Raw genomic sequence first — 27,963 nt, forward strand, 5'->3', positions numbered from 1 at the left:
GCTCCTATACTCAAATCCCTTCGCTATGAAGGCCAGCATGCCATTTGCTTTCTTTACTGCCTGCTGTACCTGCATGCCTAACTTCAATGACTGATGTATCATGACACCCAGGTCTCATTGCATCTTCCCTTTTACTAATCTGTCACCATTCAGATAATAATCTGCCTTCCTGTTTTTGCCACCAAAGTGGATAACCTCACATTTATCCACATTATACTGCATCGGCCATTCACCTAACCTGTCCAAGTGCCCCTGCAGCCTCTTAGCATCCTCCTCGCAGCTTGTACTGCCACCCAGCTTAGTGTCCTATGCAAATTTGAGATACTACATTCACTTCCTTCGTCTAAATCATTAATGTATATTGTAAATAGCTGGGGTCCCAGCACTGAACCCTGCAGCACACCACTAGTCCATACTTGCCATTCTGAAAAGGACCTGTTTATTCCCACTCTTTGCTTCCTGTCTGCCAACCATTTCTCCATCCACGTCAATACATTACCCCCAATACCATGTGCCTTAATTTTGCACGCTAATTTCTTGTGTGGGACCTTGTCAAAAGCCTTTTGAAAGTCCAAATACACCACATCTACTGGTTCTCTCTTATCCACTCTACTAGTTACATCCTCAAAAAACTCTAGAAGATTTCATAAATCCATGCTGACTTGGATCGATCCCGTCACTGCTTCCCAAATGTGCTGTTATTACATCTTTAATAATTGACTCCAGCATTTTCCCCACCACCGATGTCAGGCTAACCGGTCTATAATTCCCTGTTTTCTCTCTCCCTCCTTTTTTAAAAAGTGGGGTTACATTAGCTACCCTCCAGTCCATAGGAACTGATCCAGAGTCCATGCCATGTTGAAAAATTACCGCCAATGCAGCTATTATTTCTAGGGCCACTTCTTAAGTACTCTGGGATGCAGACTATCAGGCCCTGGGGATTTATCGGCCTTCAGTCCCTTCAATTTCCTTAACACCATTTCCTGACTAATAAGGATTTCCCTCAGATCCCCCTTCTCGCTGGACTCTCGGTCCCCTAGTATTTTTGGGAGGTTATTCATGTCTTCCTTAGTGAAGACAGAACCAAAGTATTTGTTCAATTGGTCTGCCATTTCCTTGTTCCCCATTATGAATTCACCTGATTCTGACTGCCAGGGACCTACATTAATCTTTTTCTCTTCACATATCTATAGTAGCTTTTGTAGTCACTTTTTATGCTCCCCGCAAGCTTACTCTGATACTCTATTTTCCCCCTCCTAATTAAACCCTTAGTCCTTCTCTGCTGAATTTTAAATTCAGGTTTGCTGCTTTTTCTGGCCAATTTATATGCCTCTTCCTTGGATTTAACACTTTCCCTAATGTTCCTTGTTAGCCACGGTTGAGCTACCTTCCCTTTTTTATTTTTATGCCACACAGGGATGTACAATTGTTGTAGTTCATCGATGTGATCTTTAAATGTCTGCCATTGCCTATCCACCATCAACCCTTTAAGTATCATTCTCCAGTCTATCCCAGCCAATTCACGTCTCATACCGTCGAAGTTTCCTTTTTTTAAGTTCAGGACCCTAGTCTCTGAATTAACTGTGTCACTTTCCATCTTAATGAAGAATTCTACCATATTATGATCACTCTTCCCCAAGGGGCCTCGCACGACCAGATTGCTAATTAATCCCCTCTCGTTACACAAGACCCAGTCTAGGATGGCCTGCTCTCCAGTTAGTTCCTCGACATATTGGTCTAGAAAACCATCCCTTATACACTCCAGAAACTCCTCTTCCACAGTATTGCTATCAGTTTGGTTCGCCCAATCAAGATGTAGATTAAAGTCACCCATGATAACTGCTGTACCCTTATTGCACGCATCCCTAATTTCCTGTTTGATGCCATCCCCAGCCTCCCTACTACTGTTTGGTGGTCTGTACACAACTCCCACTGCTTTCTGCCCTTTGGTGTTTCGCAACTCTACTCATATAGATTCCACATCATCCACGCTAATGTCCTTCCTTACTATTGCGTTAATAACAACATAAGAATTAGGAACAGGAGTAGGCCATCTAGCCTCTCGAGCCTGCTCCGCCATTCAAAAAGATCATGGCTGATCTGGCCGTGGGCTCAGCTCCACTTACCCGCCCGCTCCCCATAACCCTTAATTCCCTTATTGGTTAAAAATCTATCTATCTGTGATTTCAATATATTCAATGAGCTAGCCTCAACTGCTTCCTTGGGCAGAGAATTCCACAGATTCACAACCCTCTGAGAGAAGAAATTCCTTCTCAACTCGGTTTTAAATTGGCTCCCCCGTATTTTGAGGCTGTGCCCCCTAGTTCTAGTGTCGCTGACCAGTGGAAACAACCTCTCTGCCTCTATCTTGTCTATCCCTTTCATTATTTTAAATGTTTCTATAAGATCACCCCTCATCCTTCTGAACTCCAACGAGTAAAGACCCAGTCTACTCAATCTATTATAAGGTAGCCCTCTCATCTCCGGAATCAGCCTCGTGAATCGTCTCTGTACCCCATCCAAGGCTAGTATATCCTTCCTTAAGTAAGGTGATCAAAACTGCACGCAGTACTCCAGGTGCGGCCTCACCAATACCCTGTACAGTTGCAGCAGGACCTCCCTACTTTTGTACTCCATCCCTCTCGCAATGAAGGCCAACATTCCATTCGCCTTCCTGATTACCTGCTGCACCTGCAAACTAACTTTTTGGGATTCATGCACAAGGACCCCCAGGTCTCTCTGCACCGCAGCATGTTGTAATTTCTCCCATTCAAATAATATTCCCTTTTACTGTTTTTTTTTCCAAGGTGGATGACGTCACATTTTCCAACATTGTATTCCACCAGCCAAACCTTAGCCCATTCGCTTAACCTATCTAAATCTCTTTGCAGCCTCTCTGTGTCCTTTACACAACCCGCTTTCCCACTAATCTTTGTGTCATTTGCAAATTTTGTTACACGACACTCTGTCCCCTCTTCCAGGTCATCTATGTATATTGTAAACAGTTGTGGTCCCAGCACCGATCCCTGTGGCACAACACTAACCACCGATTTCCAACCCGAAAAGGACCCATTTATCCCGACTCTCTGCTTTGTTAGCCAGCCAATTCTCGATCCATGCTAATACATTTCCTCTGACTCCGCGTACCTTTATCTTCTGCAGTAACCTTTTGTGTGGCACTTTATCGAATGCCTTTTGGAAATCTAAATACACCACATCCATCGGTACACTTCTATCCACCATGCTCGTTATATCCTCAAAGAGTTCCAGTAAATGAGTTAAACATGATTTCCCCTTCATGAATCCATGTTGCGTCTGCTTGATTGCACTATTCCTATCGAGATATCCCGCTAATTCTTCCTTAATGATAGCTTTAAACATTTTCCCCACTACAGATGTTAAACTAACCGGCCTATAGTTACCTGCCTTTTGTCTGCCCCCTTTTTTAAACAGAGGCATTATATTAGCTGCTTTCCAATCCGCTGGTACCTTCCCAGAGTCCAGAGAATTTTGGTAGATTATAACGAATGCATCTGCTATAACTTCCGCCATCTCTTTTAATACCCTGGGATGCATTTCATCCGGACTAGGGGACTTGTCTTCCTTGAGTCCCATTAGCCTGTCCAGCACTACCTCCTAGTGATAGTGATTGTCTTAAGGTCCTCCCTTCCCACATTCCCGTGACCAGCAATTTTTGGCATGGTTTTTGTGTCTTCCATTGTGAAGACCGAAGCAAAATAATTGTTTAAGGTCTCAGCCATTTCCACATTTCCCATTATTAAATCCCCCTTCTCATCTTCTAAGGGACCAACATTTACTTTAGTCACTCTTTTCTGTTTTATATATTGGTAAAGGCTTTTACTATCTGTTTTTATGTTTTGCGCAAGTTTACTTTCGTAATCTATCTTTCCTTTCTTTATTGCTTTCTTAGTCATTCTTTGCTGTCGTTTAAAATTTTCCCAATCTTCCAGTTTCCCACTAACCTTGGCCACCTTATACGCATTAGTTTTTAATTTGATACTCTCCTTTATTTCCTTGGTTATCCATGGCTGGTTATCCCTTCTCTTACCATCCTTCTTTTTCATTGGAAAATGTTTTTGTTGAGCATTATGAAAGAGCTCCACTGTTCTTCAATTGTGTCACCGTTTAGTCTGTGTTTCCAGTCTACTTTAGCCAAATCTGTCCTCATCCCACTGTAGTCCCCTTTGTTTAAGCATAGTACGCTCGTTTGAGACACTACTTCCTCACCCTCAATCTGTATTACAAATTCAACCATACTGTGATCACTCATTCCAAGAGGATCTTTTACGAGGAGATCGTTTATTATTCTTGTCTCATTACACAGGACCAGATCTAAGATAGCTTGCTCCCTTGTAGGTTCTGTAACATACTGTTCTAAGAAACAATCCCGTATGCATTCTATGAATTCCTCCTCAAGGCTACCCTGTGCAATTTGATTTGACCAATCAATATGTAGCTTAAAATCCCCCATGATTAATGCCGTTCTTTTTTCACATGCCTCTATTATTCCCTTGATTATTGTCCGCCCCACCATGAAGTTATTATCTGGGGGCCTATAAACTACGCCCACCAGTGACTTTTTCCCCTTACTATCTCTAATCTCCACCCACAATGATTCAACATTTTGTTCATTCGAGCCAATATCATCTCTCAGAACTGCCCTCATATCATCCTTTAATAACAGAGATACCCCACCTCCTTTCCCTTCTTGTCTATCCTTCCGAATTGTCAGATACCCCTGTATGTTTAATTCCCAGTCTTGGCCACCCTGCAACCACGTTTCTGTAATGGCCACCAAATCATACCCATTTGTAATGATTTGTGCCGTCAACTCATTTATTTTGAATGCTGCGTGCGTTTTGATAGAGTGTTTTAATACTAGTTTTTAAACCATGATTTTTAGTTTTGACCCCTCCAGCAGCCCCTTTATATTCATACATATTGTCCCTTCCTATCACCTTGTGATTTACACTTACCCCAATGCTACTCTGCCCTGTTGCCTCCTGCCTTTTGCATTTTTCCTTGGGGTCCTGTTCATCTGCGCTCTCACCCACTCTAACTAGCTCAGAGCCCTCTCCTCGTATTGAGGCACCGAGCTTTCAGGCTTGCCTTTTTATTACACTTTGACCCTTTAGAATTTTGCTGTACATTGGCCCTTTTTGTTTTTTGCCTTGGGTTTCTCTGCCCTCCACTTTTACTCATCTCCTTTCTGTCTTTTGCTTCTGTCTCCATTTTGTTTCCCTCTGTCTCCCTGCATTGGTTCCCATTCCCCTGCCATATTAGTTTAACTCCTTCCCAACAGCACTAGCAAACACTCCCCCTGGGACATTAGTTCCGGCCCGGTTTGTACTGGTAGCACCTCCCCCAGAACTGGTTCCAATGCCCCAGGAATTTGAATCCCTCCCTGCTGCACCACTGCTCAAGCCACCTATTCGTCTGCGCTATCCTGCAATTCCTACTCTGACTGGCACGTGGCACTGGTAGCAATCCCGAGATTGCTACTTTTGAGTTAATCTCCTCTTTAACCAGTAACACTACCCCACCTCATTTTCTTTCCTGTCTATCCTTCCTGAATATTGAATACCCCTGGATGTTGAGTTCCCAGTTTTGGTTACCCTGGAGCCATGTCTCCGTAATCCCAATTACATCATATCCATTGACAACTATCGGCGCAGTTAATTCATCCACCTTATTACGAATGCTCCTCGCATTGAGACTCAGAGCCTTCAGGCTTGTTTTTTTAACACTCTTTGTCCTTTTACAATTATGTTGTAATGTGGCCCTTTTTGATTTTTGCCCTTGATTTCTCTGCTCTCCGCTCTTGCTTTTCTCCTTCCTCCCTTTTGCTTCTGCCCCATTTTTCTTCCCTCTGCCTCCCTGCATAGGTTCCCATCCCCCTGCCATTTTAATTTAAACCCTCCCCAACAGCACGAGCAAACACTCCGCCTGGGAGATCGGTTCCGGTCCTGCCCAGCTGCAGACCGTCTGGTTTGTACTGGTCCTACCTCCCCAGAACCGGTTCCAATGTCCCAGGAATTTGAATCCTTCCCCCTTGCACCATTCCTCAAACCACATATTCATCTGAGCTATCCTGCGGTTCCTGCTCTGACTAGCACGTGGCACTGATATCTTGAGATGATGATGCCTTCATCTGGTTTGAGATGGTCACGTACCAGAGCATACAATGTTTCATAGTCCTTGTCCATTGGACTTAAGGGCGAGAGGAGATTCTTTAAGAATCCATAGATTTTCGGACCGCAATCCATGAGGAGGACCGCCTGGCGCCGAACTGCGTCTGCCTCTTTCTCCATTTTGTTGGCCATGAAGTACTGGTTCAAGTGGGCTACAAAGTCTGCCCATTCTTTTCCCTGCACAAATCGCTCCAGAATTCCAATTGTGCTCATTTTTGAATGTGAAGGTTCTTGTTACTTTGTCGCCAAATGTTGTGTATGCAATAACTCAATAGATTGAATACTGTAAACTCCAAACGGGTACAAACCTGGCTCTACTTTATTACGGCCCAAAGTGATTACATTACAAGATGGCTGGCCTTTTATACCTTGGCCGCGCACACATGTCGCAATGACCTCCGACAGTGACGCCACCTGGTGGCTAGTAAACCCAAGCATACATACATGACAGTACCATACAACACGATGGAGTCTTTCCTCAGTTTATAGATGGAACTTCATCTCCACAAGTACTGTGTGGTGATCACTGCTACCAATACGGTCATGGACAGATGCATCTGTCACAGGTAGATTGGTGAAGACAAGGTCAAGTATGTTTATCCTCGTGTTGGTTTTCTCATGACCAGCCACAGACCCAGTCTGGCAGCTATGTCACCGACCCAGAGTACATTCTGTGCCCTTGCTAACTTCAGTGCTTCATCCAAGTGCTGTACAACATGGAGGGGTACTGATTCATCAGCTGAGGGAGGGCGGTATGGGGTAATCGGCAGGATGTTTCCTTGCCCATGCTTGACCTGAAACCATGAGACTTCGTGGGGTCCAGAGTCAATGTTGAGAACTCCCAGGGCCACTCCCTCCCAATTGTATACCACTCTGCCACCTCGTCTGCCGGGTCTGTCCTGTCGGTGGGACAGGTCATACCCAGGCATGGTGATGGAGGAGTCTGAGACATTGGCTGGAACGTATGATTCTGTGAGTATGACTATGTCAGGCTGTTGCTTGACTAGTCTGTGGGACAGCTCTCCCAATATTGGCACAAGTCCCCAGATATTAGTGAGGAGGACTTTGCTGAGTCGTCTGGGCTGGGTGTGCCTTTGTTGTGTCCGAAACCAGTGCCGAGGTCATTGTCAGGTGGTCTGTCCAGTTTTATTCTTTATGGGCCATAACTTCCAGCCCATATGGGCCCAGCCGTAGGGGCCATGCAAATTCTGCGTTTAGGTATGCACTGCGCATGTGCTAAAACCCAGAACTTGTGATCTGTCAAGATTTCTCTTGGATCCTCCACATCCCCGGGAAATCGGAGATCCAACTTCTGCTCAGTGAATGCCCATGAAATTCTTACACTTGGTAAAAGGAAGCGTAAGGCCTGTTTTTGACAGCATAAGAGTTTTAAAAAACATAAAAGTAATGTTTTTCATCCATTTAAAAATTAAAACACATATGATAAGATAAGGTTATTTTTAGCCCCTTTAAAACATTTAAATTTATTTTTCCAAAAAATTTAATTTTTGTTTTAAATGTTTAATTGTAATGTATTTTAATTAATTTTAAATAAATACTGCTTTTTTAAAATTTGTTATGTTAAATGTATCTTTTATTTGATCCCCATTCATGCTTATGGAATCCCCTGAATGGGGATTCCCTTCTTTGATTGGTTGGGCCAGCCCACGTAATCCACGGGGTGCTTGTGAACCACATGCACCCGTGGTATATGTGGGCCTCTATGCAGGCCTATGCATAGAAGCCGAGGACCGCAAGTCTCCTTGGATCCCAAGTCAGAAGGTAAGTGCGTAGATTTGTTGCTGGTCGTGGGTATCCGCCCGCGGGAAGCCTCCAACTGCAAATTCAGCCCCATTGTTTTCTGTAGCTATTTGGTACAACTGAGGGGCTTGCTCCGCCATTTCAGAGGGCAGTTAAGAGTTAACTACATTGCTGTTTGACAGTCCAATAGTTGCAAAGCTAACGACAGCTGTCAGCCACAACTGTATAAAATTGTTCGATATAGTGAAGGATAAAATGATGGATTTCCTTTGGTTCTCCATCTCTGGATTACGTTGATTCTTGACTCTGGGGTCCCTTGTGGGCTCTGCTGGCCACTAAAATATATATGATTGACAAAGAATGAAATAAGGCAATTAAAGTAAAAAGAAGACAAAGGCCCCCCAGTGATATGAAACCTTAGGTACGCTGCACCTGGAGGTGATAAAAAATGTTACACTTGAATGGCAGACCCACTAATGTGATTTTTTACTGGAGGAATCACGACACAAAAGGTGCAAGTTCAGAAACAACGGCAGACCAAAGCTCAGGCACCACAAGTCACTTACCGAGGTCAGATAAATCACAAAGAAGCTAGTGACTCAAAAGCTGCAGTTCAACTCCATTCGCCCAACTACGTTGCTATAGTGTCCAATGTGCGCATGCACATTCTGTTGTATCTCAGACGATTTCAAGAACACCAGTGGGAGGCAGTAACTATGGGGCAAACCAACTCGGGGACCCCTGAAATCTTCTCACGGACCACTAAGGGGCCGCCGACCCACCCCATTGAGAATCCTTGACCCAGCCCCACGTATCCCTAGCAGCTAATCACAGGAGGTGGTGCCAAAAGAGAAACAAAATCAAGATTTTTCCGAGTGGAGTTGTGAGATCATGAGTTGAGGTGAGTTTTCCTGAGAAACCGCGTGCGAGTTGGCATCAGTGGTCCCTCTTCACTGTTTGCCAAATCTCAGAATTATTTTTATCGGCAAATTTTGAGATTGAGATCCCTATACCCATCCAAATCATCTGTATATTCAGAGAAAGAAAGTGGAGCCAGCAGTGCCGCTGGTGTCCACCACTTCTAACTCTTCTCCAGTCTGAGCAACAGACTTATCCTAACTCTTCATTTCCTGTCCATCAGCCAATTGTCTATCCATGCTGCTGCATTTCCTTCTACATGCTATGACCTAATTTTTCTAACAAACCTCTTGTGTGACATACATTATTGAATATCTTCAAAAATACATATACACTATACTGCATTTCCTTTATCTATCAAGTCAGACACTTCTTCAAAAAACATGACTTGTCTTTGACAAATTCCATGCATTTCTAAATTCTTACTTTATCTTGAATTATTGATTTTAAAAGTTTGCCCACAACTGAGGTTAGATTAATTGGTCTATAGTTAATCAGTTTATCATTCTGCTCTTTCCTGTCCAATGGAACAATTTACATATTTTAGCAAAATTGAAAAATTGTGGTTGGAGTCTCTGATATCATCTCTCTGACTTTGTTCAATATCATAGGGTGCTTGCCATCATGGTCTATTGATTTATCCACCTGAGGTTCCACTCACTTTTCAGAACAAATTTGTTTTCTTCCATATCTGACTACAGTGTGTGCAATTTGCAAAGAAACTAGTTGGGAGTTTCCATTAGTCCTTTGTTGTACTGTGTGACACACTGGAAAAAGAGGAAAGATAGACTTACCAATGAAGCCAGAGGAGGGAGGGTTTGGCTGTATTTTTTCCTGAGTGTTTTCCTGGATTATATCCCAAAGCTGCCAGACAAATTTTGGATGAAGAATGTAGAAGGGTTGGTCAGGATTCTTCCTTCTATATCGCAAATAGGGCGTGAACAGGTTGTAATCCGGTTTCTTGTACCACTGTGGAGCAGAGTGTGTATTAAAAGGGGATCAAAACATTCAGTTTCAACGCTGCAGCATAATGACAGAGGGAAACTAGACTCTTTGCATACTCATCATTTATAAAACTGCCAAACAAAGTGATTCATTATTTTTCTGTAAATCTAGAATTCAGATAAAACAAGCAATTAGTCTTGTAGACCAGATGCTCTTGGCACGGGCAAATATCAGCTAAATGTTATTGTTATTTATATTAATCATAAATAGTAAAGAATACATACATTTGAGCTAGTTCTACAAAATCAACTAATATTTATAACTGCCCCGCGCAAATTTTTCATTTTTTGCAATTGCACCAAATGTAGATGAGTTTAAAGTGGGTAACACTTCTTCATATTCGCATCAACAGAAAGCCAAAGACATACATATAGATTTGATTTTTATTAAGTGACACTTACTTGTAAAGTTAAAAAAAAATGAAATTAAACACTGTGTTGAGCAAACTTGGCTGTTATATTGTCCATTTCCCTCAAATTATTCTTCTCCACCAGGGTAACATACATTTGAGTACAAGTTTATGCCATAATTATGTTTACCTTTCAGCACACATCCTTATTTATGGGGAGAAATTTTTAACCTGTCGCAATTGTGCCATCTGGCTGCACACCCTGAAGTGCACCAACATCCTTCAAAAGTCTGTGCTCCACTGTGCATTTGTACAACATGCATAAATGCCATGCACTGCATACAGTGACGTCCTGAGTTTTGGAAACAGGCAGTATAATCAGGACCACACATGTGAAGTGCCATAGTGGGAGTAATTTTAACAACAACAACTTTTATTTATATAGCGCCTTTATTGTAGTAAAATGTCCCAAGGCGCTTCACGGCAGTGATATAAGACAAAACAGATACATTTGACACCGAGCCATATAAGAAATTACCGCAGATGACCAAAAGCTTGGTTAAAGAGATAGGATTTAAGGAGCGTCTTAAACATAAGAACATAAGAACATAAGAATTAGGAACAGGAGTAGGCCATCTAGCCCCTCGAGCCTGCTCCGCCATTCAATAAGATCATGGCTGACCTGGCCGTGGACTCAGCTCCACTTACCCGCCCGCTCCCCGTAACCCTTAATTCCCTTATTAGTTAAAAATCTATCTATCTGTGATTTGAATACATTCAATGAGCTAGCCTCAACTGCTTCCTTGGGCAGGGAATTCCACAGATTCACAACCCTCTGGGAGAAGAAATTCCTTCTCAATTCGGTTTTAAATTGTCTCCCCTGCATTTTGAGGCTGTGCCCCCTAGTTCTAGTCTCCCCGACCAGTGGAAACAACCTCTCCACCTCTAACTTGTCCATCTCTTTCATTATTTTAAATGTTTCTGTAAGATCACCCCTCATCCTTCTGAACTCCAATGAGTAAAGACCCAGTCTACTCAATCTATCATCATAAGGTAACCCCCTCATCTCCAGAATCAGCCTACTGAATCGTCTCTGTACCCCCTCCAAAGCTAGTATATCCTTCCTTAAGTAAGGTGACCAAAACTACACGCAGTACTCCAGGTGCGGCCTTACCAATACCCTATACAGTTGCAGCAGGACCTCACTGCTTTTGTACTCCATCCCTCTCGCAATGAAGGCCAACATTCCATTCGCCTTCCTGATTACCTGCTGCACCTGCAAACTAACTTTTTGGGATTCATGCACAAGGACCCCCAGGTCCCTCTGCACCGCAGCATGTTGTAATTTCTCCCCATTCAAATAATATTCCCTTTTACTGGTTTTTTTCCCAAGGTGGATGACCTCACACTTTCCGACATTGTATTCATCTGCCAAACCTTAGCCCATTCGCTTAACCTATCTAAATCTCTTTGCAGCCTCTCTGTGTCCTCTACACAACTCGCTTTCCCACTAATCTTTGTGTCATCTGCAAATTTTGTTACACTACACTCTGTCCCCTCTTCCAGGTTAAAGGAGGAAAGAGAGGTAGAGAGGCAAAGAGGTTTAGGGAGGGAGTTCCAGAGCTTAGGGCCCAAACAGCTGAAGGCTTGATTGAGCTGTTATAATCAGGGATGCTCAAGAGGGCAGAATTTGAGGAGCATAGACATCTTGTGGGGTTGTGAGGCTGAACGAGATTACAAAGATTAGGGAGGGGTGAGGCCATGGAGGGATTTGTAAACAAGGATGAGAATTTTGACATCGACCGTTAGCCAATGTAGGTCAGTGAGCAGAGGGCTGATGGGTGATCGTGACTTGGTGCAAGTTAGGATGCGGGCTGACGAGTTTTGGATGACCTCAATTTACGTAGTGTAGAATGTGGGAGGTCAGCCAGGACTGTGTTGGAGTAGTCAAGTCTAGAGGTAACAAAGACATGGAAGAGGGTTTCAGCGGCAGAAGAGCTGAGGCAGGGATGGAGGCGGGTAATGTTGCGGAGGTGGAAATAGGCGGTTTTAGTTATACAGGGATATGTGGCTAGAAACTCATTTCAGGGTCAAATATGACACCGAGGTTGCAAACAATCTGGTTTAGCCTCAGATAGATGCTGGGGAGAGGAATGAAGTCAATGGCTAGGGAACGCAGTTTGTGGCGGGGACCAAAGACAATGGCTTCGGTCTTCCCAATATTTAATTGGAGAAAATTTTGTTCATCCAGTATTGGATGTTGAAGAAGAAGTCTGTCAATTTAGAGACCATGGCGGGGTTGAGAGAAGTGGTGAAGAGGTCGAGCTGGGTGTTGTCAGCATACATGTAGAAACTGACTCCGTGTTTTCGGATAATGTCGCCGAGGAGCAGAATAGAGATGAGAAATAGGAGGGGACCAAGGATAGGTCCTTGGGGGACACCAGAGGTAATGATGCAGGAGTGGGAAGAGAAGCCATTGCAGGAGATTTTCTGGCTATGATTAGGTAGATAAGAATGGAACCAGGCGAGTGCAGTCCCACCCAGCTGGATGATAGTGGAGAGGCATTGGAGGAGGGTGGAGTGGTCAACTGTGCCAAAGGCTACAGACAGGTAAATTAATTAATTAATTAATTATAACACCAGAAAATGGATAGATTGGGTCAGATGAGAAGCTAAAGTGTTAAAAAACTGAATCACGACCCCCAACCCACCTCCAACCCACCCACTTCAGGTTTTAGTAGAGGCGGGATGGGTGCAGGCAGCCAACCAGCTCCCAGGAAATGGGACATCCATTTAAATATTATAATGAGGCTAGCGTGCCTCAGATTCAGCCACCATTTAAAATTTAACAGGGGCTGGTTGGGTTTTGCAGGCCTCGGGAAACTCGACAGTTAACAGTAGATGAGGACTGCTGGATCCAGGAGGTAAGTGCCTTTATACTGGTCACCTGCATCCAGCGTGCCTACCTAACTCATTCCCTGGGATCGGAGACCCCCCCCCCCACGGGTCCTCCAATTCACCCCTTCAGGCCTCCAATCTCCGTCCCGGCCTCTACCCACCTGCCCCTACCACGATGATGTTCAGGCCGCCCCGATGTTCTCTACCTCCCCACAGGCTCCTCCGCCCCCCCCCCGATCTTCGAGTGCAGTCACCCGATCATCCTCCGGCCACCCCCCTCCCCACAACCGATCAGCCTCACCATCTGGTTGGCTGCGGACTGGAATCAGAGGTTTCAAATGCAAATCAGGACCAGCCATTAAATTCCCATTCTCCCAGGTTTGCCAACCGCTTCTGAGCCGCACCCTGCCCCCTGCCCGCACACCTGTTCCCAACCCACCAAAGGATTAAGTGTTTCAGTAGTCTACTCTTAATGTTCGGTGTTACTTTTGTCATTACAGCAATATATAGTAATAAAAATGAAATGCAACAGGGGATATTTAATACAAAATCCAACTCTTCACACCAGACCTATGTAAAGGTAAACAGATAATAACATTTAGAAATTCTCAGAGTTCCACCCTCACCTATCACAATTAGCAAATGTACTTCACAAAGCATTTTTCCTTAGACGAGGCTTGTGTAATGTCTCTAGCTCCACACTGTGGAATCCTGTGTTATTGCCGCCAGTGCTGTTTATAATAAGGAACCAGTTCACCTGACTTCAGGAGAGACTTCTGGAAGCTTCTGCCATCTTACAAGCTGTGTGTGCTGTGTGCTCTCCGGAAATAACACAATGGCTATGAGGATGGGATTAAACGGATAAAACAAAGCTGAAATTTTTGTGGGTGAATGATTCAGCCAGCCGACAAAGAGATTTCGAGAGCTTCCCTGTTTTGATTAACAGCTACAAATCTGAGAAAATTATAAGCACAATTGTTTGAACTGCCAGAGCCAGATGGCCGTGCTTATGGGGGTAATAGGGCAGTTGGGGGAGTTTCAACATGAACGTGAAAGTTTCACAGCATATGTGGATTGGCTAGAAATGTTTTTCACCACAAATAATATAATCAAAGTCCCCGATAATGAAAACCAGAACCGGGTGATGTTGGAATTAAAAAGGGCAATTTTCTTATCTGAAGCAAGGCCCGAGGTGTATGAAACCCTGATAAATTTGCATGTAGAAACATAGAAACATAGAAAATAGGTGCAGGAGTAGGCCATTCGGCCCTTCGAGCCTGCACCACCATTCAATAAGATCATAGCTGATCATTCACCTCAGTACCGCTTTCCTGCTTTCTCTCCATACCCCTTGATCCATTTAGCTGTAAGGGCCATATCTAACTCCCTCTTGAATATATCCAATGAACTGGCATCAACAACTCTCTGCGGTAGGGAATTCCACAGGTTAACAACTCTCTGAGTGAAGAAGTTTCTCCTCATCTTAGTCCTAAATGGCTTACCCCTTATTCTTAGACTGTGTCCCCTGGTTCTGGACTTCCCCAACATCGGGAACATTCTACCTGCATCTAACCTATCTAGTCCCGTCAGAATTTTATATGTTTCTATGAGATCCCCTCTCATCCTTCTAAACTCCAGTGAATAAAGGACCAGTCGATCCAGTCTCTCCTCATATGTCAGTCCAGCCATCCTGGGAATCAGTCTGGTGAACCTTCGTTGCACTCCCTTAACAGCAAGAATGTCTTCCTCAGATTAGGAGACCAAAACTGAACACAATATTCCAGGTGAGGCCTCACCAAGGCCCTGTACAACTCCCTGTTCCTATACTCAAAACCCCTAGCTATGAAGGCCAACATACCATTTGCCTTCTTCACCGCTTGCTGTTCCTGCATGCCAACTTTCAATGACTGATGTACCATGACACCCAGGTCTCATTACACCTCCCCTTTTCCTAATCTGCTGCCATTCAGATAATATTCTGCCTTCGTGTTTTTGCCCCCAAAGTGGATAACCTCACATTTATCCACATTATACTGCATCTGCCATGCATTTGCCCACTCACCTAACCTGTCCAAGTCACACTGCAGCCTCTTAGCGTCCTCCTCACAGCTTACACCGCCACCCAGTTGAGTGTCATCTGCAAACTTGGAGATATTACATTCAATTCCTTTATCTAAATCATTAATATATATTGTAAATAGCTGGGGTCCCAGTACTGAGCCCTGCGGCACCCCACTAGTCACTGCCTGCCATTCTGAAAAGGACCCGTTTATCCTGACTCTCTGCTTCCTGTCTGCCAACCAGTTCTCTATCCACATCAGTACATTACCCCCAATATCGTGTGCTTTAATTTTGCACACCAATCTCTTGTGTGGGACCTCGTCAAAAGCCTTTTGAAAGTCCAAATACACCACATCCACTGGTTCTCCCTTGTCCACTCTACTAGTTACATCCTCAAAAAATTCTAGAAGGTTTGTCAAGCATGATTTTCCCCTTCATAAATCCATGCTGACTTGGATCAATCCTGTCACTGCTTTCCAAATGACCTGTTATTTCATCTTTAATAATTGATTCCAACATTTTCCCCAGTACTGATGTCAGGCAAACCAGTCTATAATTATCCGTTTTCTCTCTCCCTTCTTTTTAAAAAAGTGGTGTTTCATTAGCTACCTTCCACTCCATAGAAACTGATCCAGAGTCGATAGACTGTTGGAAAATGATCACCAAGGCATCCACTATTTCAAGGGCCACTTCCTTAAATACTCTGGGATGCAGACTATCAGGCCCCGGGGATTTATCGGCCTTCAATCTCATCCATTTCCCTAACACAATTTCCTGCCTAATAAGTTTATACTTCAATTCCTCCTTCTCACTAGACCCTCTGTCCCCTGGTACTCCCGGAAGGTTATTTGTATCTGCCTTCGTGAAGACAGAACCAAAGTATTTGTTCAACTGGTCTGCCATTTCTTTTTTCCCCATTATAAATTCACCTGAATTTGACTGCAAGGGACCTACATTTGTCTTCACTAATCTTTTCATCTATAGAAGCTTTTGCAGTCAGCTTTTATGTTCCTGGCAAGCTTCCTCTCATACTCTATTTTCCCCCTCCTGATTAAACCCTGTGTCGTCCTCTGCTGAATTCTAAATTTCTCCCAGTCCTCAGGTTTGCTGCTTTTTCTGGCCAATTTAAATGCCTCTTCCTTGGATTTAAATCTATCCTTAATTTCCCTTGATAGCCACGGTTGAGCCACCTTCCCCGTTTTATTTTTACTCCAGACCGAGATGCACAATTGTTGAAGTTCATCCATGTGATCTTTAAATGTTTTCCATTGCCTATCCACTGTCAACCCTTTAAGTATCATTCGCCAGTCTATTCTAGCCAATTCACGTCTCATACCATCAAAGTTCCCTTTCCTTAAGTTCAGGACCCTAGTCTCTGAATTAACTGTGTCATTCTCCATCTTAATAATGAATTCCAGCATATTATGGTCACTCTTCCTCACGGGGCCTCGCACAACAAGATTGCTAATTAGTCCTTTCTCATAACACATCACGCAGTCTGGGATGGCCAACCCTCTGGTTGGTTCCTCGGCATATTGGTCCAGAAAACCATTCCTAATACACTCCAGGAAATCCTCCTCCACTGTATTTCTACCAGTTTGGTTAGCCCAATCTATATGTAGATTAAAGTCGACCATGGTGACTGCTGTACCTTTATTGCATGCATCCCTAATTTCTTGTTTGATGCTGTCCCCAACCTCACTACTGTGTGGTGGTCTGTATATAACTCACACTAGCATTTTCTGCCCTTTGGTATTCCGCAGCTCCACCCATACAGACTCCACATCATCCAAGCTCATGTCCTTCCTTACTATTGCCTTAATTTCCTCTTTAACCAGCAATGCTACCCCACTTCCTTTTCCTTTCTGTCTATCCTTCCTGAATGTTGAATACTCCTGGATGTTGAGTTCCCAGCCTTGGTCACCCTAGAGCCATGTCTCCGTGATGCCAATTATATCATATTCATTAATTGCTGCCTGTGCAGTTAATTCATCCAACTTATTATGAATACTCCTCGCATTGAGGCACAGAGCCTTCAGGCTTGTCTTTTTAATAACTTTGCCCTGTTAGAATTTTGCTGCAATGTGGCCCTTTTTGATTTTTGCCTTGGGTTTCTCTGCCCTCCACTTTTACTTTTCTTCTTTCTATCTTTTGCTTCTGCCCCCATTCTACTTCCCTCTGTCTCCCTGCATAGATTCCCATCCTACTGCCATATTAGTTTAACCCCTTCCCAACAGCACTAGCAAACACTCCCCCTAGGACATTGGTTCCAGTCCTGCCCAGGTGCAGACCATCCGGTTTGTACTGGTCCCACCTCCCCCAGAACTGGTTCCAATGTCCCAGGAATTTGAATCCCTCCCTTCTGCATCACTCCTAAAGCCAAATATTCATCTGAGCTATCCTGCGATTTCTACTCTGACTAGCACGTGGCACTGATAGCAATCCTGAGATTACTACCTTTGAGGTCCTACTTTTTAATTTAACTCCTAGCTCTCTAAATTCAGCTTGTAGGACCTCATCCCGTTTTTTACCGATATCGTTGGTACCTATATGCACCACGACAATTGGCTATTCACCCTCCCCCTTCAAAATGTCCTGCAACTGCTCCGAGACATCCTTGACCCTTGCACCAGGGAGGCAATGTACCATCCTGTAGTCTTGATTGCGGCCTCAGAAACGTCCATCTATTCCCCCTAGAATAGAATCCCCTACCACTATAGCTCTCCCACCCTTTTTCCTGCCCGCCTATGCAGCAGAGCCACCCATGGTGCCATGGACTTGGCTGCTGCTGCCCTGCCCTGATGAGTCATCGCCTCCAACAATACCCAAAGCGGTGTATCTGTTTTGGAGGGGGATGACCGCATGGGATCTTTGCACTACCTTTCTTCCGCTGCTCTCCCTGTTGGTTATCCATTCACTATCTGTCTGTGTAACTTTTACCTGTGGTAATACCAACTCACTAAACATGCTATTCATAACATCCTCAGCATCGCGCATGCTCCAGAAAATATCCACCCGCGGCTCCAGTGCCACAATGCGCTCTGTCAGGAGCTGCAGCAGGATACACTTCCCATACATGTAGTCGTCAAGAACACTGGAAGCGTCCCTGAGGTCCCACATAGCACAAGAGGAGCATGACACCTGTCCGAGCTCTCCTGCCATGACTTAACCCCTAGATTAACTTAAGTTGGCAACAACAATGATAAAGGTTACCTACTGATAGGGAAAAGAAAAAGAAAAACTACTCACCAATCACCAGCCAATCACTTACCCCCTTGGCTGTGATATCACCTTTCGATTTCTTTCTACTTCTTTGTTTACCTTCTGCCCCCACCCCTGCACCAGCTAACCTCTCTGATGCTATTCCCCGAACTTCTGCCTTCGCCGACTGCTGGGCCTTTTATAGGTATCTCCGACACTGCTCCACGAACTCCCACCTCCGCCGACTGCTGGGCCTTTTATAGGCCTCTCTGACACTGCTCCCCGAACTCCTGCTGCTCGAGCTCGCATCTCTGCTGACTGTTGGGCCTTTTATAGGCCTAAAAAGCCAAAGGACACAACTCTTAAACAGGTTCTAACTAAGTTAGAACAATACTACAGCTCCGTGCCCTTGGAATTTGCTGAAAGTTATCGTTTCAGAATACGAAATCAGAAGGCCGAAGAAAATATCAATGAGTATATTGTAGCATTAAAAAAGCTATCTATTCACTGTAATTTCGGAAACTTTCAGGACCGAGCATTGTGTGACCGCTTTGTTTGTGGGATGAAAAATGACGTGATCAGAAGAAATTTATTGACAACTCCTAACTTGACTTTTGATTTAGCTTGCCATACAGCTATGTCAATGAGCATGGCCGACCAATATTCCCAAGAATTTCATACTATTTTCAGTCGTCAGACAACCGAGGTGAATCGTCTGCAGGTTCAAAGTAAAAAGCAGTTGGACCCTAAAGTCTCAGGAACGGGAAATGGTAGCAGGGCATTGAAGTTCTGCTATCAGTGCCTGGGACAACACATTGCTCCAAATTGTCCATATGTGAAGGCAGAGTGTTTCTTCTGCAAGAAAACTGGGCATCTTGCAAAGGCGTGCCGACGGAAGGGTAAACCAGCTTTCAAAGCTATGTGTAGAAATCCCCAGAGACTACATAGCATGGAAGAAAAACAACAGGACGAGGAGATGTTAGAGCTAAACATCATCAGGAGCACGAGGTTAACTGACAATGATTCAAAAAGTATCATAATCCACATAGAAGTTGCAGGAATCAAGATACCCATGGAAATCGACACTGGTGCATCTGTGAGTGTAGTACCGCAGTCGCTATACCTCGACAAATTGCGTGATTTCCCACTGGAGAAATCCAAGATAGAGCTGCGAGGCTACTCGGGAGAGAACATTCCTGTGGTAGGTCGTATCAGCGTACCGGTGAAATACAAGGATCAATTTCAGAACTTGCCTCTAATAGTAGTGGCAGGAGACAAGCCTGCCTTATGAGGAAGAAATTGGTTGGGATCACTGAAGCTGGATTGGAGTGAGATTTTTCATGCTGAAACGAGATTTGCATCAAAGGATGATGTCATCAAGAATTATCCGAAGGTGTTCTGCGAAACAAGTAGTCCGATCCAAGGCTTCAAGGCGAGTGTCAGGGTACAGAAGGACGCTAGATCGGTTTACTGTGAGCCACGTTCTGTATCATATGCGCTCAAGGAGAAAGTTGAGCAAGAACTCAAAAGACTAGAGACTGGGAACATTATTTCTAAGATAGATCGATGTAATTGGGCTACATCCATTGTTGTTGTACCTAAGTCCGATGTTAAGGTAAGTGCTATGCTCATAATAAAGGATGAAACTGAGTACTGTGTACAATGAGCAAGTGTGACCTTAGCTCCTTTAATAAGACTGCAGAGTGCAGGTACCTCGTGGGTGGCCTGCTTATATACCGTGCTCCCAAAGATCCCCAAGGATAGAAACATAGAAACATAGAAAATAGGTGCAGGAGTAGGCCATTCGGCCCTTCTAGCCTGCACCGCCATTCAATGAGTTCATGGCTGAACATGCAACTTCAGTACCCCATTCCTGCTTTCTCACCATACCCCTTGATTCCCCTAGTAGTAAGGACTTCATCTAACTCCCTTTTGAATATATTCAGTGAACTGGCCTCAACAACTTTCTGTGGTAGAGAATTCCACAGGTTCACCACTCTCTGGGTGAAGAAATTCCTCCTCATCTCGGTCCTAAATGGCTTACCTCTTATCCTTAGACTGTGTCCCCTGGTTCTGGACTTCCCCAACATTGGGAACATTCTTCCTGCATCTAACCTGTCTAACCCCATCAGAATTTTAAACGTTTCTATGAGGTCCCCTCTCATTCTTCTGAACTCCAGTGAATACAAGCCCAGTTGATCCAGTCTTTCTTGATAGGTCAGTCCCGCCATCCCGGGAATCAGTCTGATGAACCTTCGCTGCACTCCCTCAATAGCAAGAATGTTCTTCCTCAGGTTAGGAGACCAAAACTGTATACAATACTCCAGGTGTGGCCTCACCAAGGCCCTGTACAACTGTAGCAACACCTCCCTGCCCCTGTACTCAAATCCCCTCGCTATGAAGGCCAACATGCCATTTGCTTTCTTAACCGCCTGCTGTACCTGCATGCCAACCTTCAATGACTGATGCACCATGGACACCCAGGACTCTTTGCACCTCCCCTTTTCCTAATCTGTCACCATTCAGATAATAGTCTATATCTCTGTTTTTACCACCAAAGTGGATAACCTCACATTTATCCACATTATACTTCATCTGCCATGCATTTGCCCACTCACCTAACCTATCCAAGTCGCTCTGCAGCCTCATAGCATCCTCCTCGCAGCTCACACTGCCACCCAACTTAGTGTCATCCGCAAATTTGGAGATACTACATTTAATCCCCTCGTCTAAATCATTAATGTACAGTGTAAACAGCTGGGGCCCCAGCACAGAACCTTGCGGTACCCCACTAGTCACTGCCTGCCATTCTGAAAAGTCCCCATTTACTCCTACTCTTTGCTTCCTGTCTGACAACCAGTTCTCAATCCATGTCAGCACACTACCCCCAATCCCATGTGCTTTAACTTTGCACATTAATCTCTTGTGTGGGACCTTGTCAAAAGCCTTCTGAAAGTCCAAATATACCACATCAACTGGTTCTCCCTTGTCCACTCTACTGGAAACATCCTCAAAAAATTCCAGAAGATTTGTCAAGCATGATTTCCCTTTCACAAATCCATGCTGACTTGGACCTATCATGTCACCTCTTTCCAAATGCACTGCTATGACATCCTTAATAATTGATTCCATCATTTTACCCACTACCGATGTCAGGCTGACTGGTCTATAATTCCCTGTTTTCTCTCTCCCTCCTTTTTTAAAAAGTGGGGTTACATTGGCTACCCTCCACTCCATAGGAACTGATCCAGAGTCAATGGAATGTTGGAAAATGAATCCCTTGGGATTTCAACAGGTAGGCCCTCTGGTGGTAGTGTAATACAGGTTACAGGGGGTTAAATACATAACATCACGCCCCCGTGAAGTCAACAGTACACTTGTTTACAAGGTGAGACGATCTGGGGCTTTTTGCTCCCTTGTCGATCGTCTCGGTACAAATGCGCGTATGGGTGAGATGGTTAGTTCTTCACTGGACTGTTGGGAAGCCAGTCTTGCTGGGCTGTTGGGGATGGTGAGGTCGGCTTCGTGGTCAACCATGATGTCAGTTGCCACTTGCGTGTGTGTTGGGGGGTCAAAGTTGGTGGTGTCTTCTTTGGGTTGTTCGTAGCTGTTGGTGAACCGCAATTTGATTTGGTCCAAATGTTTTCTGTGCATTTGTCCCATTGGCCAATTTGACCTGGAACACCCTACTCCCCTCTTTGGCTGTGACCGTGCCAGCGAGCCATTTGGGATCATGTCCATAATTGAGTACAAACACAGGATCATTGATCTCAATATCGCGTGACAAATTTGCGCGGTCATGGTACACACTTTGTTGATGCCGCTCGCCCTCCACGTGATCATGGAGATCAGGGTGGACCAGGGAATGCCTTGTTTTGAGTGCCCTTTTCATGAGCAGCTCGGCTGGGGAAACCCCAGTGACTAAGTGGGGTCTGGTGTGGTAGCTGAGCAGCACTCGAGACACCCAGTCTGCAGGGAGCCTTCCAACACACATTTCAAGCTTTGCTTGATGGTCTGAACTGCCTGGTCTGCCTGGCCATTGGATGCGGGCTTGAACGGGGCAGATGTGACGTGTTTAATCCCATTGTGGGTCATGAATTCTTTGAATTCAGCACTGGTGAAACACGGCCCATTGTCGCCGACTAGGACATCAGGCAAGCCATGCATGGCAAGCATGGCTCATAGGCTTTCAATAGTAGCCGTGGATGTGCTTACAGATATTATCGCACATTCAATCCATTTTGAGTAAGTGTCCATGACAACCAAAAGCATTTTGCCTAGAAATGGGCCCGCACAGTCCACGTGGATCCTCGACCACAGTTTGGAGAGCCACGTCCACAAACTTAGCGGTGCCTCTCTGGGTGCATTGCTCAGCTGAGAGCAAGTGTTGCACTGGCGCACGCATGACTCTAAATCTGAGTCGATGCCAGGCCACCACACATGGGATCTAGCTATGGCTTTCATCATTACAATGCTTGGTTGGGTACTGTGCAGTTCACATATGAATGTATCTCTGCCTTTCTTGGGCAAGACCACGTGATTGCCCCACTACAGACAGTCTGTCTGCAGGGACATTTCGTCTATGCGCCTGTGGAATGGATAAATCGCCTCCTGCTTCTCTGCTGGGACACTGGACCAGCTCCCATGGAGGACACAGTTTTTTTACCAAGGACAGTAAAGGATCCTGGCTGGTCCAGGTCCTGATCTGGCGGGCTGTAACGGGGGACTTTTCGTTGTCAAATGCCCCCATGACCATGAGCAAGTCCGCTGCCTGTGCCATATCCACCCCGGTGGTGGGCAATGGCAGCTGACTGAGAGCATCTGCGCAGTTCTCTGTGCCCGGTCTGTGGCAGATTACATTGTTGTATGCTGACAGCGTGGGCGTCCATCTTTGGATGCGGGCAGAGGCATTGGTATTAATCGATTTTCTCTCTGAAAAGAGCGATATGTGCGGCTTGTGTTCAGTTTCAAGCTCAAACTTGAGGCCAAATAAGTACTGTTGCATTTTTTTACCCCGTAAGCGCATGCCAGAGCTTCTTTTTCAATCATGCTGTAGGCCCTTTCGGCCTTGGATAAACTCCTGGGCGCATAAGCGACCAGTTGCAAAATCCCCGATTCGTTAGCCTGTTGTAGCACACACCCGACCCCGTATGACGACGCATCGCTAGCTAGCACTAATCTTTTACAAGGGTTATACAGGACAAGCAGTTTGTTTGAACACAACAGATTTCTGTCTTTCTTAAAGGCAGCCTCTTGTGAATTCCCCCATACCCAGTCATCTCCCTTGCGCATAGCGCATGTAAGGGTTCTAGGAGGGTGCTTAACCCAGGTACGAAATTACCAAAATAGTTAAGGAGTCCCAGGAACGACTGCAGCTCCGTCACGTTCTGTAGACTCAGCACGTTCTTGATGGCCTCCGTCATGGCGTCGGTGGGTCTGATGCCATCTGACACAATTCTTCTTCCCAAGAACTCGACCTCCTGCGCCAGGAAAACACACTTCGAGTGTTTCAACCTGAGCCCCAACCGACTAAGAATCTCTTCCAGATTCTTCAAGTGCTCAATGGTGTCCCGACCTGAAACCAGTATGTCATCCTGGAAAACCACGGTGCGAGGAACTGATGTTAGCAGGCTCTCCATGTTCCGTTGGAAGATTGCCGCGACCGACCGAATCCTGAACGGCACCGGTTATAGATGAACAGACCTTTGTGCGTGTTGATGCAGGTGAGGCCTTTCGAAGACTCCTCCAGCTCCTGCGTCATGTAGGCTGAGGTCAGGTCCAGCTTGGTGAATGTCTTCCCTCCAGCCAGAGTTGCAAATAGGTTGTCTGCCTTGGGTAGCGGGTACTGGTCCTGTCGTGAAAAACGGTTAATCGTTACTTTATAGCCCCCACAAATTCTAACCATGTCATCCCCTTTAAGTACCAGGACAATCGGACTAGTCCACTCGTTGAATTCCACCGGTGCGATGATACCCTCTCGCTGCAGCCTGTCCACTCAATTTCCACTTTCTCTCGTATGATATACAGTACTGCCCGTGCCTTGTGATGGATGGGTCGCATACCGGGAACCAAATGGATCTGCACTTTCACCCCCCGAGAAGCTTCCAATGCCTGGCTCGAACAATGATGGGAACTTGCTCAGAACCTGGGCACACGAGGCGTCGTTGACGGACGAAAGCACTCAGATATCATCCCAGTTCCAGCTAATTTTTCCCAGCCAGCTTCTGCCAAACAACATGGGGCCATCCCCTGACACAATCCACAGCGGGAGTTCATGTACTGCTCCGTCATAGGAGACTTTGACTTCTGCACTGCCAATTACAGGGATTAGTTCCTTGGTGTAAGTCCTTAGTTTGGTGTGAATGGGGCTGAGCTTGGGCATGTGTGCCTTTTTTTCCCACAGCCTGTCGAAGGCCTTTTTACTCATTATGGATTGACTTGCACCCGTGTCCAGTTCCATAGATACTGGAATACCGTTCAGTTCAACTTTCAACATTATTGGTGGACATTTCGTAGTGAATGTGTGTACCCCGTACACTTCTGCCTCCTCAGTACAAGTCTCCAATTCAGCCTGATCCACAGTCGATCGATTTCCTCTGCAACGTGGTGGTTTGCAGGGTTTGCAGCTCGCCTGCACATTCGCTGGAGGTGTCCCATTGTTCTGCAACCATTACACGCATAGTGCTTGAAGCGGTATTAATGGGGCCGATGATCACCTCCACAGCGCCAACAAGGTGTTAACTGCCTCGCATTAACGATTGATGGCGGACTCTGGGTCATCTGAGGTCGGGCAGCAGCAGCCGGCGTGTACGTTCTGCCATGTATATTTCTGCTCAAAACTGATGTTACTTTATGCACAGTACTGGCTGAAACTTCTTTACTCTGCGAAATCTGTTTTGTGTTGTCACTGGTGGACATAAATGCTTGGGCTATCATTATGGCTTTACTTAGGTTCGGAGTTTCTACAGTCAACAGTTTGTGAAGGATTGTCTCATGGCCAATGCCCAGTACAAAAACGTCTCTAAGCATTTATTCTAGGAATCCCTCAAACTCACAATGTCCTGTGAGGCGCCTTAGTTCGGCGACATAGCTCGCCACTTCCTGGCCCTCCAATCGTTGACACATTAGAACCGATACCTCGCCATCAAAATGCTTTCCTTAGGATTTAGCTGCTCCCGGACCAGCGTACACAATTCTTCATAGGATTTCTCTGTTGGTTTTACCGGAGCTAGGAGGTTTTTCATAAGGCCATAGATTGTTGCCCCACGGACAGTTAGGAGGATCTCCCTTCATTTGGTAGCATTCTCGTCCCCTTCCAGCTCATTGGCTGCGAAGTATTGGTCGAGTCTCTCCATGAAGGCCTCCCAATCATCCCCTTCTGAGAACTTCTCCAGCATACCAACTGTTCTTTGCATTTGCGCACGGTTGTTTGTTACCTCATCACCAATTGCTATGCTCATAATAAAGGATGAAATTGAGTACGGTGTACAATGAGCAAGTGTGACCTTAGCTCCTTTAATAAGACTCCAGAGTGCAGGTACCTCGTGGGTGGCCTGCTTATATACCGTGCTCCCAAGGGATTCCGGGGTCCCTTGGGACTCCAACAGGTAGGCCCTCTGGTGGTAGTGTAATACAGGTTACAAGGAGTTAAATACATAACAGTAAGATTGTGTGGTGATTATAAAGTAACCGTAAACCAGGTTCTAGAGGGTAATGTCCCCAGTACATTGCCAAATGCAGAAGATTTGTTCACAACACTGACAGGTGGTCAGATCTTCTCAAAGTTGGATCTTACAAATGCCTACTTACAGCTTGAACTAGATGAGGAGTCCAAGTCATACGTGACTATAAATATTCATCTAGGCCTATATCAATTTAATAGGCTACCATTTGGAGTGTCTTCTGCCCCTGCCATATTCCAAGGGATGATGAACCAGATTTTGCAAGGTATTGAAGGGGTAGTATGTTATTTAGATGACATACTAATTTCAGCACTAAATAGGCAAATTCATAATAACATATTGAATGAATTCCTCAAACGGCTAGAGAAGCACAGAGTATGAGTGTCTGCTTGCAAGTGTGAGTTATTTAAAAATGCAGTGGAGTACTTAGGGTGCAGAGTAGACAAAGATGATTTACATCCAACCAAAGGAAAGCTGGGTGCAATCAGAAATGCAACCACTCCAAAGAAAGTCACTGAACTTCGATCATTTTTGGATCTTTTAAACTATCATGGGAAGTTCCGACCAAATTTGGCTACAGTATTAAATTCACTGAATGAACTATTGAAAAAACAGGTCCATTGGAAGTGATCAGAAGAATGCAATACAGCATTCAAGGAGTGTAAAAGCAAATTGGTAGAGAGCACCATGTTAGTTCACGATGAAGTAGCTAAGGAGATTAAGCTAGCATGTGATGCCTCTCCATATGGAGTTGGGGCAGTGTTCTCTCATGTATTAAGTAGTGGGGAGGAGAGACCAATTGCTTTTGCTTCACGTACTCTCAGTGTCAGTGAGTGTAATTATGCGCAAATTGAAAGGGAAGCTTTGGCATTCATTTTTGGAGTCAAGAAGTTCCACAATCACATGTATGGTCGTAAGTTTACCATCGTTACGGACCATAAGCCCCTGAAAGCAATGCTCCATCCAAAGTCCCCAGTTCCAACATTAGCTGCAGCCCAAATGCAGAGATAGGCTTTGATTTTGTCAGCATATACATATGATAAAGAATACAGATGATCAGCTGATCACAGTAATGCTGATGCAATGTCTAGATTGCCTTCCCAATCACAAGTTACACCCGATAGGGTGTTCTATTTTTTATACGTTGATGAACTGCCAGTCACAGCTGAAGAGATTGTTAGAGCAACCAAACGTGACCCAGTTATGTCAAAGATGTATGATTATATTGCAAATGGCTGGCCAAACCAGGTAACAGACAAAGATATTCATCCATTCTTCATTCGTAGGAATTAATTATTAGTCGATAAAGAGTGTATCATGTGGGGTGCAAGAGTGGTTATACCAAATAAATTCAGGTCCAAATTATTAGGAGACCTCCATGACGAGCACCTGGGAATGTGCTTGACCAAGAGTTTTGCACGCAGTTACTTATTGTGGCCATGTCTTGATAAAGATATAGAGTACATCATCAGTCAGTGTATGACATGTCAATTGGTAAGCAAGCAACCACCATCAGTACCATTGCAGCCATGGAAATAGCCTCCCAGGGTGTGGCAAAGGCTACTTATCAATTTTGCTGAGCTAGAAGGGCAACAATTGTTCATTGTGATTGATAGCCATTCGAAATAGGTCGAGGTGTTTCCAATGTGGAAAATAATAAGTAAAACATTAGACATTTTACAAAGATTATTTTCTTCATTTGGCCTCCCAGAAGAAATTGTTTCTGATAATGGATCACAATTTCGTTCAGAAGAATTTGCACAGTTCACGAAAAAAAATGGTGTGAAACATACCAAGGTTCCACCATACCACCCTGCTTTAAATGGTGCAGCAGAGCGCACTGTACAACTTGTAAAACGCGCCTACATCAAACAGA

At 44.8% G+C, this 27,963-nt stretch overlaps 1 protein-coding gene across 1 annotated transcript in view; it reads right to left on the reverse strand.

The window, feature by feature from the left end:
* Positions 1-27,963, reverse strand: part of LOC139274809 (beta-galactoside alpha-2,6-sialyltransferase 2-like) — a 119,365-nt gene that overhangs the window by 12,929 nt on the left and 78,473 nt on the right. Inside the window, exon 4 of the mRNA XM_070891501.1 lies at positions 9,686-9,860. Coding sequence (XP_070747602.1) covers positions 9,686-9,860 — 175 coding nt within the window. The remainder of the gene's footprint in view (positions 1-9,685; positions 9,861-27,963) is intronic.

The sequence above is a fragment of the Pristiophorus japonicus genome, chromosome 10 (genome assembly GCF_044704955.1).
Source record: "Pristiophorus japonicus isolate sPriJap1 chromosome 10, sPriJap1.hap1, whole genome shotgun sequence".
Taxonomy (NCBI): domain Eukaryota; kingdom Metazoa; phylum Chordata; class Chondrichthyes; family Pristiophoridae; genus Pristiophorus; species Pristiophorus japonicus.